The sequence below is a fragment of the Salvelinus alpinus genome, chromosome 2 (assembly GCF_045679555.1).
Source record: "Salvelinus alpinus chromosome 2, SLU_Salpinus.1, whole genome shotgun sequence".
NCBI lineage: Eukaryota > Metazoa > Chordata > Actinopteri > Salmoniformes > Salmonidae > Salvelinus > Salvelinus alpinus.
In genome coordinates, this window is record NC_092087.1 from 96,035,518 (window position 1) to 96,050,693 (window position 15,176).

The 15,176-nt window shown below is 46.8% G+C and overlaps 1 protein-coding gene across 1 annotated transcript in view; it reads right to left on the bottom strand.

Annotated features, from left to right (window-relative positions):
* The window catches only part of LOC139568310 (bromodomain-containing protein 4-like), a 56,164-nt gene that overhangs the window by 33,481 nt on the left and 7,507 nt on the right, over positions 1–15,176 (bottom strand). The window contains 7 exon segments of the mRNA XM_071390065.1: positions 2,996–3,214; positions 3,553–3,962; positions 4,806–4,938; positions 5,111–5,248; positions 5,542–5,634; positions 8,335–8,535; positions 8,537–8,680. Coding sequence (XP_071246166.1) covers positions 2,996–3,214; positions 3,553–3,962; positions 4,806–4,938; positions 5,111–5,248; positions 5,542–5,634; positions 8,335–8,535; positions 8,537–8,662 — 1,320 coding nt within the window. The 5' untranslated portion in view covers positions 8,663–8,680.

Consider the following 15,176-nt stretch of genomic DNA (forward strand, 5'->3'; position numbering starts at 1 on the left):
CCTAACCCTGTAGAGACAGACAACCCTAACCCTGTAGAGACAGACAACCCTAACCCTGTACAGACAGACAACCCTAACCCTGTAGAGACAGACAGCCCTAACCCTGTAGAGACAGACAACCCTAACCCTGTAGACAGACAACCCTAACCCTGTAGACAGACAGACAACCCTAACACTGTAGACAGACAACCCTAACCCTGTAGACAGACAGACAACCCTAACCCTGTAGACAGACAGACAACCCTAACCCTGTAGACAGACAGACAACCCTAACCCTGTAGACAGACAGACAACCCTAACCCTGTAGACAGACAGACAACCCTAACCCTGTAGAGACAGACAGCCCTAACCCTGTAGAGACAGACAACCCTAACCCTGTAGAGACAGACAACCCTAACCCTGTAGAGACAGACAGCCCTAACCCTGTAGAGACAGACAACCCTAACCCTGTAGAGACAGACAGCCCTAACCCTGTAGAGACAGACAGACAGCCCTAACCCTGTACAGACAGACAACCCTAACCCTGTACAGACAGACAACCCTAACCCTGTACAGACAGACAACCCTAACCCTGTAGAGACAGACAGCCCTAACCCTGTAGAGACAGACAACCCTAACCCTGTAGAGACAGACAGACAACCCTAACCCTGTACAGACAGACAACCCTAACCCTGTACAGGCAGACAACCCCAACCCTGTACAGACAGACAACCCCAACCCTGTACAGGCAGACAACCCTAAACAGACAGACAACCCTAACCCTGTATAGACAGACAGACAGACAACCCTAACCCTGTAGAGACAGACAGCCCTAACCCTGTACAGACAGACAGACAACCCTAACCCTGTACAGGCAGACAACCCTAACCCTGTACAGGCAGACAACCCTAACACTGTACAGACAGACAGCCCTAACCCTGTAGAGACAGACAGCCCTAACCCTGTAGAGACAGACAGACAACCCTAACCCTGTACAGACAGACAGACAACCCTAACCCTGTACAGACAGACAACCCTAACCCTGAACAGACAGACAACCCTAACCCTGTACAGACAGACAGACAGACAGACAGACAGACAGACAGACAGAGACAACCCTAACCCTGTACAGACAGACAACCCTAACCCTGTATAGACAGACAACCCTAACCCTGAACAGACAGACAACCCTAACCCTGTACAGACAGACAGACAGACAGACAGACAGACAACCCTAACCCTGAACAGACAGACAACCCCAACCCTGTACAGACAGACAGACAACCCTAACCCTGTACAGACAGACAACCCTAACCCTGAACAGACAGACAGACAACCCTAACCCTGAACAGACAGACAGACAACCCTAACCCTGAACAGACAGACAACCCTAACCCTGTACAGACAGACAACCCTAACCCTGTACAGACAGACAACCCTAACCCTGTACAGACAGACAACCCCAACCCTGTACAGACAGACAACCCCAACCCTGTACAGGCAGACAACCCTAAACAGACAGACAACCCTAACCCTGTATAGACAGACAGACAGACAACCCTAACCCTGTACAGACAGACAGCCCTAACCCTGTACAGACAGACAGACAACCCTAACCCTGTACAGGCAGACAACCCTAACCCTGTACAGGCAGACAACCCTAACCCTGTACAGACAGACAGCCCTAACCCTGTAGAGACAGACAGACAACCCTAACCCTGAACAGACAGACAACCCTAACCCTGTACAGACAGACAGACAGACAGACAGACAGACAGACAACCCTAACCCTGTACACACAGACAACCCTAACCCTGTATAGACAGACAACCCTAACCCTGAACAGACAGACAACCCTAACCCTGTACAGACAGACAGACAGACAGACAACCCTAACCCTGAACAGACAGACAACCCCAACCCTGTACAGACAGACAGACAACCCTAACCCTGTACAGACAGACAACCCTAACCCTGAACAGACAGACAACCCTAAACAGACAGACAACCCTAACCCTGAACAGACAGACAACCCTAACCCTGTACAGACAGACAACCCTAACCCTGTACAGACAGACAACCCTAACCCTGAACAGACAGACAACCCTAACCCTGTACAGACAGACAACCCTAAACAGACAGACAGACAACCCTAACCCTGTACAGGCAGACAACCCTAACCCTGTACAGACAGACAACCCTAAACAGACAGACAGACAACCCTAACCCTGTACAGACAGACAACCCTAAACAGACAGACAGACAACCCTAACCCTGTACAGACAGACAACCCTAACCCTGAACAGACAGACAGACAGACAACCCTAACCTTGTACAGACAGACAGACAACCCTAACCCTGAACAGACAGACAACCCTAACCCTGAACAGACAGACAGACAACCCTAACCCTGAACAGACAGACAACCCTAACCCTGTACAGACAGACAACCCTAACCCTGAACAGACAGACAGACAACCCTAACCCTGAACAGACAGACAGACAACCCTAACCCTGTACAGACAGACAACCCTAACCCTGAACAGACAGACAACCCTAACCCTGTACAGACAGACAACCCTAACCCTGTACAGACAGACAGACAGACAGACAACCCTAACCCTGTACAGACAGACAACCCTAACCCTGAACAGACAGACAACCCTAACCATGAACAGACAGACAACCCTAACCCTGAACAGACAGACAGCCCTAACCCTGAACAGACAGACAGCCCTAACCCTGAACAGACAGACAACCCTAACCATGAACAGACAGACAACCCTAACCCTGAACAGACAGACAGCCCTAACCCTGAACAGACAGACAGCCCTAACCCTGTACAGACAGACAGAGACAGACAGACAGAACCCTAACCCTGTACAGACAGACACATACAACCCTGTACAGACATCAGGTGTTAATATACATCAGTGATTTTAACCTTCTGGTTGGCCAGCTTCTCTACTGCCGCCCCCCACTGTTTTAACCTTTGGTTTTATTAGGAGAATAATACCTGGCGTTTGGGGCTCCCGCCGTGACTCGTTAACGCTCCGTCCCCAGGGACCCCCTGGGAGTCGGGCTGGGCGGGGTCTCGTTTGGGCTGCTTCAGCGGGCGGCTGCTGCTCTCACGGCGGGGGCGGGGGGGCTCCGTCGCCACGGGAGACGACTCGCTGAGCTGGTCGTTGGCGGTGGGTGTGGTGGTGTCAGCCTTCCTCTTCTGGCTCTTCCTCTGCTGCAGGGGGGGGGGGGTTAAAGGTCAGGGGCTAGAGGTCAAGACAACACCACACATTCCCCTAAGCATGACGAGTTGATAAGTCGCTGTGCTAAAAGTACAAAAGTAAACATGGTCCCAGCTGGGTCCCCAGGGCCAGGAATGAAGAGACATTCAACTACCAGTAAGATAATGACGGTACATGGGAACATCTCAGAGCATGACTGGAGGAAAGAGAGAGACTTCCCATATCAAACAGACGTCAATTAATATACGTTTGACTCCTCGTTCCGCTCGACCACACACTTTCAGACTCCCGTAACCCCCACCCCTGCTTTCCTCCCTTCTGGTCTCCTCACCTTAGCTGGCGGTGCCACGCTCTGGAGGATGGGTGGGGCAGCAGGGTGAAGGCCTGGGTGGGCTGGGGGGTGGTGGGGTATGGAGGTGAGGCTCTGGAGGATGGGTGGGGCAGCAGGGTGAAGGCCTGGGTGGGCTGGGGGGTGGTGGGGTATGGAGGTGAGGCTCTGGGCCAGGACATCCAGAGGGCTGACGAGGAAGGGGGGTCCCAGCTGGGGGGCGTGGGAGGGAGGGGTGGGGGGAAGGCGAGGGGGCTGGGACTGAGGGGGGAGGGCAAGGGGGAGGGTGGGGGGCCCCTGGGATACGGGGAGACCCCGAGTCTGAGGGCCAGGCGACGGGGAGGAGAAACCTCGGGTGTGGGGGGTGGAGGAGGGAGATGAATCCTGGCCGGAGTCAGACTTAGACAGGAGACCTGGAGAGGAGGAGAGAGGGGGGATAGAGAGAAACAGACAGGGAGGGATGGAGAGAGAGAGGGGGGATGGAAGTCCACCCAGAGTAAAATATAAGAGAGAATAAGAAACAGAGAGAGGAAGACAAGAAAGGAACAGAAGAGAAGGAGAGAAAGAAATCCCTCCATCAGTAGTGACAACAGTGGTCTGAATCCCTCCATCAGTAATGACAACAGTGATCTGAATCCCTCCATCAGTAGTGACAACAGTGATCTGAATCCCTCCATCAGTAGTGACAACAGTGGTCTGAATCCCTCCATCAGTAGTGACAACAGTGGTCTGAATCCCTCCATCAGTAATGACAACAGTGATCTGAATCCCTCCATCAGTAGTGACAACAGTGATCTGAATCCCTCCATCAGTAGTGACAACAGTGGTCTGAATCCCTCCATCAGTAGTGACAACAGTGATCTGAATCCCTCCATCAGTAGTGACAACAGTGATCTGAATCCCTCCATCAGTAGTGACAACAGTGATCTGAATCCCTCCATCAGTAGTGACAACAGTGATCTGAATCCCTCCATCAGTAATGACAACAGTGATCTGAATCCCTCCATCAGTAGTGACAACAGTGATCTGAATCCCTCCATCAGTAGTGACAACAGTGATCTGAATCCCTCCATCAGTAGTGACAACAGTGATCTGAATCCCTCCATCAGTAGTGACAACAGTGATCTGAATCCCTCCATCAGTAATGACAACAGTGATCTGAATCCCTCCATCAGTAATGACAACAGTGGTCTGAATGTTCCCATAAGAACAAAATCAGACCGTTGGAACTAAAAGCCACTCTCCCTACACCGTACCTGCTTCTCTCTGCCCCGCCCTCCGCCCCTTGGTAACCATGGGGATCTCAGTCTCCTCCTGGGGCATCTCAGAGATCTTCTGAAGAAACATCTTCTCTAGAGCCTCTGCCATCAACACTATGTCATCACCAGGCTGCACGCACACGCACACACACACACACACACACACACACACACACACACACACACACACACACACACACACACACACACACACACACACACACACACACACACGTCAGTTAGCCCTAGCCCTACTATCAGATTTGTGTCTGTGTGTGTGTGTGTGTGTGTGTTCACTGTACCTTGTTGTAGATGTAACAGTTGGTGAACATGGTGTTGAAGTCTTGTATACATTCCTGGGCGTTCCAATAGTAGCTGTTCTCCAGTCTCTTCTTGATGGTCCCCATATCCATAGGAACCTTGATGATCTGATAGTAATCCTGGAGAGGGGAGGAGGAGGGAGAGAGAGAGGGAGGACAGAGGAAGTGGGGAAGAGGGAAAGAGGGGGAGAGAGGGGGTGGGGAGAGAGAGGAGGGTTAGAGGGAGGGAGGAGAGAGGCATGGAGGAGAGAGGGATGGAGAGAGAGAGATAGAAAGGGAAAGAAAGTCTCTCTCCCTCAACTCTCTCTCCCCCATGTCTCCCTTTCACCTCCATCTCTATCCCACTCTACCGTAGCCTGGAGGAGCGATAAGAAGTGATTGTTCCCCTCCACACACACACACACACTACTTACAGGCAGGCCGAGTTTGATGGCATCTACGGGAGCCTGGAAGGGCCATGAGAAGTTATGTTTCCACAGCGTCTTCAACAGCACCTTCAACAGGTACTGCAACACAATAAACCTATTACCAACCCACCACTCAATCAATCAACCCACCACTGAACCAACCCACCACTGAACCAACCAACCCATCAATCAACCAACTAGGGCCCTATAAATCTGCAATGGGGAGAACACAGACAGAATCATGGAATCCAGATATTCAAACAGAATTCAACAATATAAAAACATTTTATTGAAGAACTCAGTAGGAAATCAACTAAATGTATTGAACTTCAAAATGCATCAGTGATTTCTCCCTCCCTCCCTCTCCCTCCCCCCTCTCTCTCTCCTTCTCTCTCTCCCAAAGAGGCAACAGCACAGGAATTCCCGTCTGTGTGCTTTTGGTCTACCAATTTGTGTAGCCGTTAGCGATGATGTTAATGATAACCTTCTGGTAGATGAACAGGCTTTCCCAGAAACCTTATCTATTAAATGTTAACTACAAAGTAGCGTATGTCTACCTGGCAGAATGATGTCATGATTATTTACATCAATCCAGTGGCCATTTTGTTTAGCCAACTCTGCAGTCACGAGTGCTACAGAAACATCGCTAACCAATCAACGGTCTCAGGCTGGTGCACAGTTGAATTACATTTTTCCCAGACCTCAAAAGTGGTGTCATGATTAGAGGTCGACCGATTAAATCGGAATGGCCGATTAATTAGGGCCGATTTCAAGTTTTCATAACAATCGGTAAATCGGCATTTTCGGACAACGATTATGGCCGGTTACATTGCACTCCACGAGGAGACTGAGTGGCAGGCTGACTACCTGTTACACCGATTATGGCCGGTTACATTGCACTCCACGAGGAGACTGAGTGGCAGGCTGACTACCTGTTACGCCGATTATGGCCGGTTACATTGCACTCCACGAGGAGACTGAGTGGCAGGCTGACTACCTGTTACGCCGATTATGGCCGGTTACATTGCACTCCACGAGGAGACTGAGTGGCAGGCTGACTACCTGTTACACCGATTATGGCCGGTTACATTGCACTCCACGAGGAGACTGAGTGGCAGGCTGACTACCTGTTACACCGATTATGGCCGGTTACATTGCACTCCACGAGGAGACTGAGTGGCAGGCTGACTACCTGTTACGCCGATTATGGCCGGTTACATTGCACTCCACGAGGAGACTGAGTGGCAGGCTGACTACCTGTTACGCCGATTATGGCCGGTTACATTGCACTCCACGAGGAGACTGAGTGGCAGGCTGACTACCTGTTACGCGAGTGAGGCACGGAGCCAAGCCTGCGTTGCATATAATCAATGTGGTGCCTGTTAATTTATCATCGAATCACAGCCTACTTCGCCAAACAGGTGATGATTTAACAAACGCATTCGCAAAAAAAAGCACTGTCGTTACACCAATGTACCTAACCATAAACATCAATGCCTTTCTTAAAATCAATACACAAGTATACATTTTTAAAAACCTGCATATTTAGGTAATATTGCCTGCTAACATGAATTTCTTTTAACTAGGGAAATTGTGTCACTTCTCTTGCGTTCTGTGCAAGCAGAGTCAGGGTATATGCAGCAGTTTGGGCCGCCTGGCTCGTTGTGAACTGTGTGAAGACCATTTCTTCCTAACAAAGACAGTAATTCATTTTCCAGAATTGTACATAATTATGACATAACATTGAAGGTTGTGCAATGTAACAGCAATATTTAGACTTATGGATGCCACCCGTTAGATAAAATACGGAACGGTTCCGTATTTCACTGAAAGAATAAACTGTCTTGTTTTCGAAATGATCGTTTCTGGATTTGACCATATTCATGACCTAAGGCTCGTATTTCTGTGTGTTATTATATTATAATTAAGTCTATGATTTGATATTTGATAGAGCAGTCTGACTGAGCGGTGGTAGGCAGCAGCAGGCTCGTAAACATTCATTCAAACAGCACATTCCTGTGTTTACCAGCAGCTCTTTGCTCTGCTTCAAGCATTGCGCTGTTTATGACTTCAAGCCTATCAACTCCCGAAATTAGGCTGGCAATACTATAGTGTCTACAAGAACATCCAATATTCAACGTTATTTGAAATACAAATGGTATAGAGAGAAGTAGTCTATAATAACAACAACCTAAAACTTCTTACCTGGGAATATTGAAGACTCATGTTAAAAGGAACCACCAGCTTTCATATGTTCTCATGTTCTGCGCAAGGAACTTAGCTTTTTTACATGGCACATATTGCACTTTTACTTTCTTCTCCAACACTGTGTTTTTGCATTATTTAAACCAAATTGAACATGTTTCATTATTTATTTGAGGCTAAATAGATTTTATTGATGTATTATATTAAGTTAAAATAAAAGTGTTCATTCAGTATTGTTGTAATTGTCAGTATTACAAATATATAAATAAATAAAAATTAAATCGGCCGATTAATCGGTATCGGCTTTGTTGGTCCTCCAATAATCGGTATCGGCGTTGAAAAATCATATTCGGTCGACCTCTAGTGATGATGTGGTTTAAGCATTGATGTGGACTGAATATCAAATTTTGTTCTATTAAAAAAAGTGTGAGTTTGAGAGCGAAAACTGAGAAAAACGGAACCCTGAAAAAACTCCACGGAATAAGGCTAAAATATATAAAATATTTTATATGGCCCCGACCGTCCAACCAATCCATCAAACAGTACAGTATCAGTATTCAAAGTCTTCGAGAAAGACACACACACACACACTACCTGTAGCTGGTTGGTCTGTCGTTTAGGCCTCGAGGGGTTCCATGTCTCAGGGGGCGGGGGGTCACAGGAGAGGGTGCGGGGGGCGGGGTCTAAGCTGCTGCCCGCCTCCAGGCCGTCTCCCATGGCGACGGAGGCAGGGCGTAGCAGGCGGGGAGGGGGGGAGTCCCAGTCAGACAGTTTGGACCCGGGAGAGGAGGCAGGCTAGACTGGGAAGCCCTCTCAGGCCATCACACAAAACGCTGGACTCTCTGGAGGGAGGAGGAAGAGTAACGTCATCATCGTCATCATCACAGCCCACTGGATTCTCTAGGAAGAGTAACGTCATCATCACAGCCCACTGGATTCTCTAGGAGGGGAGGAAGAGTAACGTCATCATCGTCATCATCATCACAGCCCACTGGATTCTCTAGGAGGGGAGGAAGAGTAACTTCATCATCACAGACCACTGGATTCTCTAGGAGGGGAGGAAGAGTAACGTCATCATCGTCATCATCACAGCACACTGAATTCTCTAGGAGGGGGGAGGAAGAGTAACGTCATCATCACAGCCCACTGAATTCTCTAGGAGGGGAGGAAGAGTAACGTCATCATCACAGCCCACTGGATTCTCTAGGAGGGGAGGAAGAGTAACGTCATCATCGTCATCATCACAGCCCACTGGATTCTCTAGGAGGGGGAGGAAGAGTAACGTCATCATCACAGCACACTGGATTCTCTAGGAGGGGAGGAAGAGTAACGTCATCATCACAGCACACTGGATTCTTTAGGAGGGGGAGGAAGAGTAACGTCATCAACGTCATCATAACAGCCCACTGGATTCTCTAGGAGGGGGAGGAAGAGTAACATCATCATCACAGCTCACGTACATACAGATACATAAACACAGTCCTATACACCGACCCCACTACGTACATACAGCTACATAAACACAGTCCTATACACCGACCCCACTACGTACATACAGCTACATAAACACAGTCCTATACACTGACCCCACTACATACATACATACATACAGCTACATAAACACACCGACCCCACTACGTACATACAGCTACATGAACACACCGACCCCACTACGTACATACAGCTGCATAAACACACCGACCCCACTACGTACATACAGCTACATGAACACACCGACCCCACTACGTACATACAGCTACATAAACACACCGACCCCACTACGTACATACAGCTACATAAACACAGTCCTATACACCGACCCCACTACATACATACAGCTACATAAACACACAGAGCTATACACCGACCCCACTACGTACATACAGCTACATAAACACAGTCCTATACACTGACCCCTGCACACATAGGCATATCAGCCTACCGTCTCACTGACTAATCAACAGAACTGGACTTTCCAACATACACACACACACACTACCCTAACTCACACAGATCTATATACCGACCCCTGCACACACTGGCTGCCCAGATTAACCACCAAACTGGACTTCCCCAAACAACACACACACTGCCCTAACACACACACACACTGCGCTAACACACACACACACACACACACACACACACTGCGCTAACACACACACACACACTGCGCTAACACACACACACACATTTCGCTAACACACACACACACAGTAAAAACAGACATAGTCTAACAGATAAAAAGTTAAAGGTCCTCTAACATGGTTTGATTTAACGAGGCAAGTCAATTAAGAACCACTTCTTATTCACAAAGACGGCCTACCAAGAGGCATAAGGCCCCCTGCCGGGCCGGGAGCTGGGATTCAAAATAAACATTTGGACAAAACACGACGAGAGACACCAACCACAACACTACATAAAGAGAGACCTAAGACAACAACACAGCACGGCGGCAACACAACAACACATCACTGTAGCAACACAACAACAACACGGTTGATAAGGGGGTGTGAGGCCTAAGAAGATTTTATAAATAAGCATGAACCAGTGGATCTTGCGTCACGTATACAGCGATGGACAGTTTACAGAGGAGTATAGAGTACATCACCAGAACACTGACAGAGAAAGAGTTACACCAACCCCACTACGTACATACAGCTACATAAACACAGTCCTATACACCGACCCCACTACGTACATACAGCTACATGAACACAGTCCTATACACCGACCCCACTACGTACATACAGCTACATAAACACAGTCCTATACACCGACCCCACTACGTACATACAGCTACATAAACACAGTCCTATACACCGACCCCACTACGTACATACAGCTACATAAACACAGTCCTATACACCGACCCCACTACGTACATACAGCTACATAAACACAGTCCTATACACCGACCCCACTACGTACATACAGCTACATAAACACAGTCCTATACACCGACCCCACTACGTACATACAGCTACATAAACACAGTCCTATACACCGACCCCACTACGTACATACAGCTACATAAACACACCGACCCCACTACGTACATACAGCTACATAAACACAGTCCTATACACCGACCCCACTACGTACATACAGCTGCATAAACACACAGAGCTATAAACCGACCCCACTACGTACATACAGCTACATAATAGAACACTGACAGGGAAAGAGTTAAGCCACCCTCTGACATCACCAGAACACTGACAGGGAAAGAGTTAAGCCACCCTCTGACATCACCAGAACACTGACAGGGAAAGAGTTAAGCCACCCTCTGACGTCACCAGAACACTGACAGGGAAAGAGTTAAGCCACCCTCTGACATCACCAGAACACTGACAGGGAAAGAGTTAAGCCACCCTCTGACATCACCAGAACACTGACAGGGAAAGAGTTAAGCCACCCTCTGACATCACCAGAACACTGACAGGGAAAGAGTTAAGCCACCCTCTGACGTCACCAGAACACTGACAGGGAAAGAGTTAAGCCACCCTCTGACGTCACCAGAACACTGACAGGGAAAGAGTTAAGCCACCCTCTGACGTCACCAGAACACTGACAGGGAAAGAGTTAAGCCACCCTCTGACATCACCAGAACACTGACAGGGAAAGAGTTAAGCCACCCTCTGACATCACCAGAACACTGACAGGGAAAGAGTTAAGCCACCCTCTGACATCACCAGAACACTGACAGGGAAAGAGTTAAGCCACCCTCTGACGTCACCAGAACACTGACAGGGAAAGAGTTAAGCCACCCTCTGACATCACCAGAACACTGACAGGGAAAGAGTTAAGCCACCCTCTGACGTCACCAACACTGACCTAATACCTCATGCTAGTACAAGAGTTTACAAGCACATGGAAACCAAGATAACTCACAGGTGGAAACCGGGAAGAGACTACAGAAAAGGACAGACAACCAGTCAAGGACAACCACGTGAGTTAGGGTGTGTGTGTGAGAGTTACCTCCTCACAGTAACACAGTAGTATGCTATCTTCTCCGGTAAGAGATACCGTGTCTGGAAGTCCAGCAGACTGTTAGATCTAGACTGCATCTTAAAATCCATAGAAAAAGTCTTAAACACACCTCGGAACAATCCCAACACACACACAAACACACACAGTCAGGAGAGAGTCAGAAGTAATTCAGACTAACGGGAATTCACTAATCTAACGGGAATTCTAACGGGAATTAGAATTCGGGAATTCACTAATCATTAGAGTTCTGGAAGAGCAGGGAAAAGGATTCCTCGTGTTCTTTAGGAACAGAGGAGTCTGAAGACGAGCTGATTCCAGTTCCAACAGTGAGATAGAAAGAGAAAGACCACATCTCTCCTTCTATTCCTCCTGCCCTCCCTCTCTCCATGACCCCAGAGCACAGAAAGAGAGGGATGGAAGGGGGGAAAGAAAGAGAGAAAAGGAGGGGATGGCATAACGAGAGAAGAATCTCATTCTAGATCTTTATTTTATTTCCCCCTCCCTCTGTCTCTTTCTGGTTGATCATACTTTAAAGCGCCACTCCCCCTTCCACCCATCCCTCCGTTTTCTCGCCCACTCACTCCGCCCCCCCCCCTTTTCCCAGCACTAGCCTGAGGCAGCTTGCTCAAACACAGATGCCGACACACACACACCCAACATGCACAAGTACACACACTCAGGCATGCACACACACCATGTAGAGGAAGCAAAACGATGATGGACTTTTCCATTCAATAGACAACAAAAAATTGGGGCGGCAGTTAGCCTAGTGGTTAGAGTGTTGGGGCAGTAACCAAAAGGTTGCTGGATCGAATCCCCGAGTTGACAAGGTAAAAATCTGTCGTTCTGCCCCTGAACAAGGCAGTTAACCCACCGTTCCTCGGTAGGCCGTCATTGTAAATAAGCATTTGTTCTTAACTGGCTTGCCTAGTTAAATGAAGACTAAAAATAGAACCAAAACCCCAACATAACACAATACATCCTCATTTCATCAGGGAAGTCCTTTGAGGTAGATATCTAGTTAACTAACACACCGGCCAACCAATAAGACTATCTAATGATGATGTGTACTAACACGCCGGCCAACCAATAAGACTATCTAATGATGATGTGTACTAACACGCCGGCCAACCAATAAGACTATCTAATGATGATGTGTATTAACACGCCAACCAATAAGACTATCTAATGATGATGTGTACTAACACGCCAACCAATAAGACTATCTAATGATGATGTGTATTAACACGCCAACCAATAAGACTATCTAATGATGATGTGTATTAACACGCCAACCAATAAGACTATCTAATGATGATGTGTACTAACACGCCAACCAATAAGACTATCTAATGATGATGTGTATTAACACGCCAACCAATAAGACTATCTAATGATGATGTGTACTAACACGCCAACCAATAAGACTATCTAATGATGATGTGTACTAACACGCCAACCAATAAGACTATCTAATGATGATGTGTACTAACACGCCAACCAATAAGACTATCTAATGATGATGTGTACTAACACGCCAACCAATAAGACTATCTAATGATGATGTGTACTAACACGCCAACCAATAAGACTATCTAATGATGATGTGTACTAACACGCCAACCAATAAGACTATCTAATGATAATGTGTAATAACACGCCGGCCAACCAATAAGACTATCTAATGATGATGTGTAATAACACGCCGGCCAACCAATAAGACTATCTAATGATGATGTGTATTAACACGCCGGCCAACCAATAAGACTATCTAATGATGATGTGTATTAACACGCCAACCAATAAGACTATCTAATGATGATGTGTACTAACACGCCGGCCAACCAATAAGACTATCTAATGATGATGTGTACTAACACGCCGGCCAACCAATAAGACTATCTAATGATGATGTGTACTAACACGCCGGCCAACCAATAAGACTATCTAATGATGATGTGTACTAACACGCAGGCCAAGCAATAAGACTATCTAATGATGATGTGTACTAACACGCAGGCCAACCAATAAGACTATCTAATGATGATGTGTATTAACACGCAGGCCAACCAATAAGACTATCTAATGATGATGTGTACTAACACGCAGGCCAACCAATAAGACTATCTAATGATGATGTGTATTAACACGCCAACCAATAAGACTATCTAATGATGATGTGTACTAACACGCCGGCCAACCAATAAGACTATCTAATGATGATGTGTACTAACACGCAGGCCAAGCAATAAGACTATCTAATGATGATGTGTACTAACACGCAGGCCAACCAATAAGACTATCTAATGATGATGTGTATTAACACGCCAACCAATAAGACTATCTAATGATGATGTGTATTAACACGCCAACCAATAAGACTATCTAATGATGATGTGTATTAACACGCCAACCAATAAGACTATCTAATGATGATGTGTACTAACACGCCAACCAATAAGACTATCTAATGATGATGTGTATTAACACGCAGGCCAACCAATAAGACTATCTAATGATGATGTGTATTAACACGCCAACCAATAAGACTATCTAATGATGATGTGTATTAACACGCCAACCAATAAGACTATCTAATGATGATGTGTACTAACACGCCAACCAATAAGACTATCTAATGATGATGTGTATTAACACGCCGGCCAACCAATAAGACTATCTAATGATGATGTGTATTAACACGCAGGCCAACCAATAAGACTATCTAATGATGATGTGTATTAACACGCCAACCAATAAGACTATCTAATGATGATGTGTATTAACACGCAGGCCAACCAATAAGACTATCTAATGATGATGTGTATTAACACGCCAACCAATAAGACTATCTAATGATGATGTGTAATAACACGCCGGCCAACCAATAAGACTATCTAATGATGATGTGTATTAACACGCCGGCCAACCAATAAGACTATCTAATGATGATGTGTATTAACACGCCAACCAATAAGACTATCTAATGATGATGTGTACTAACACGCCGGCCAACCAATAAGACTATCTAATGATGATGTGTACTAACACGCCGGCCAACCAATAAGACTATCTAATGATGATGTGTACTAACACGCCGGCCAACCAATAAGACTATCTAATGATGATGTGTACTAACACGCAGGCCAAGCAATAAGACTATCTAATGATGATGTGTACTAACACGCAGGCCAACCAATAAGACTATCTAATGATGATGTGTATTAACACGCAGGCCAACCAATAAGACTATCTAATGATGATGTGTACTAACACGCAGGCCAACCAATAAGACTATCTAATGATGATGTGTATTAACACGCCAACCAATAAGACTATCTAATGATGATGTGTACTAACACGCCGGCCAACCAATAAGACTATCTAATGATGATGTGTACTAACACGCAGGCCAAGCAATAAGACTATCTAATGATGATGTG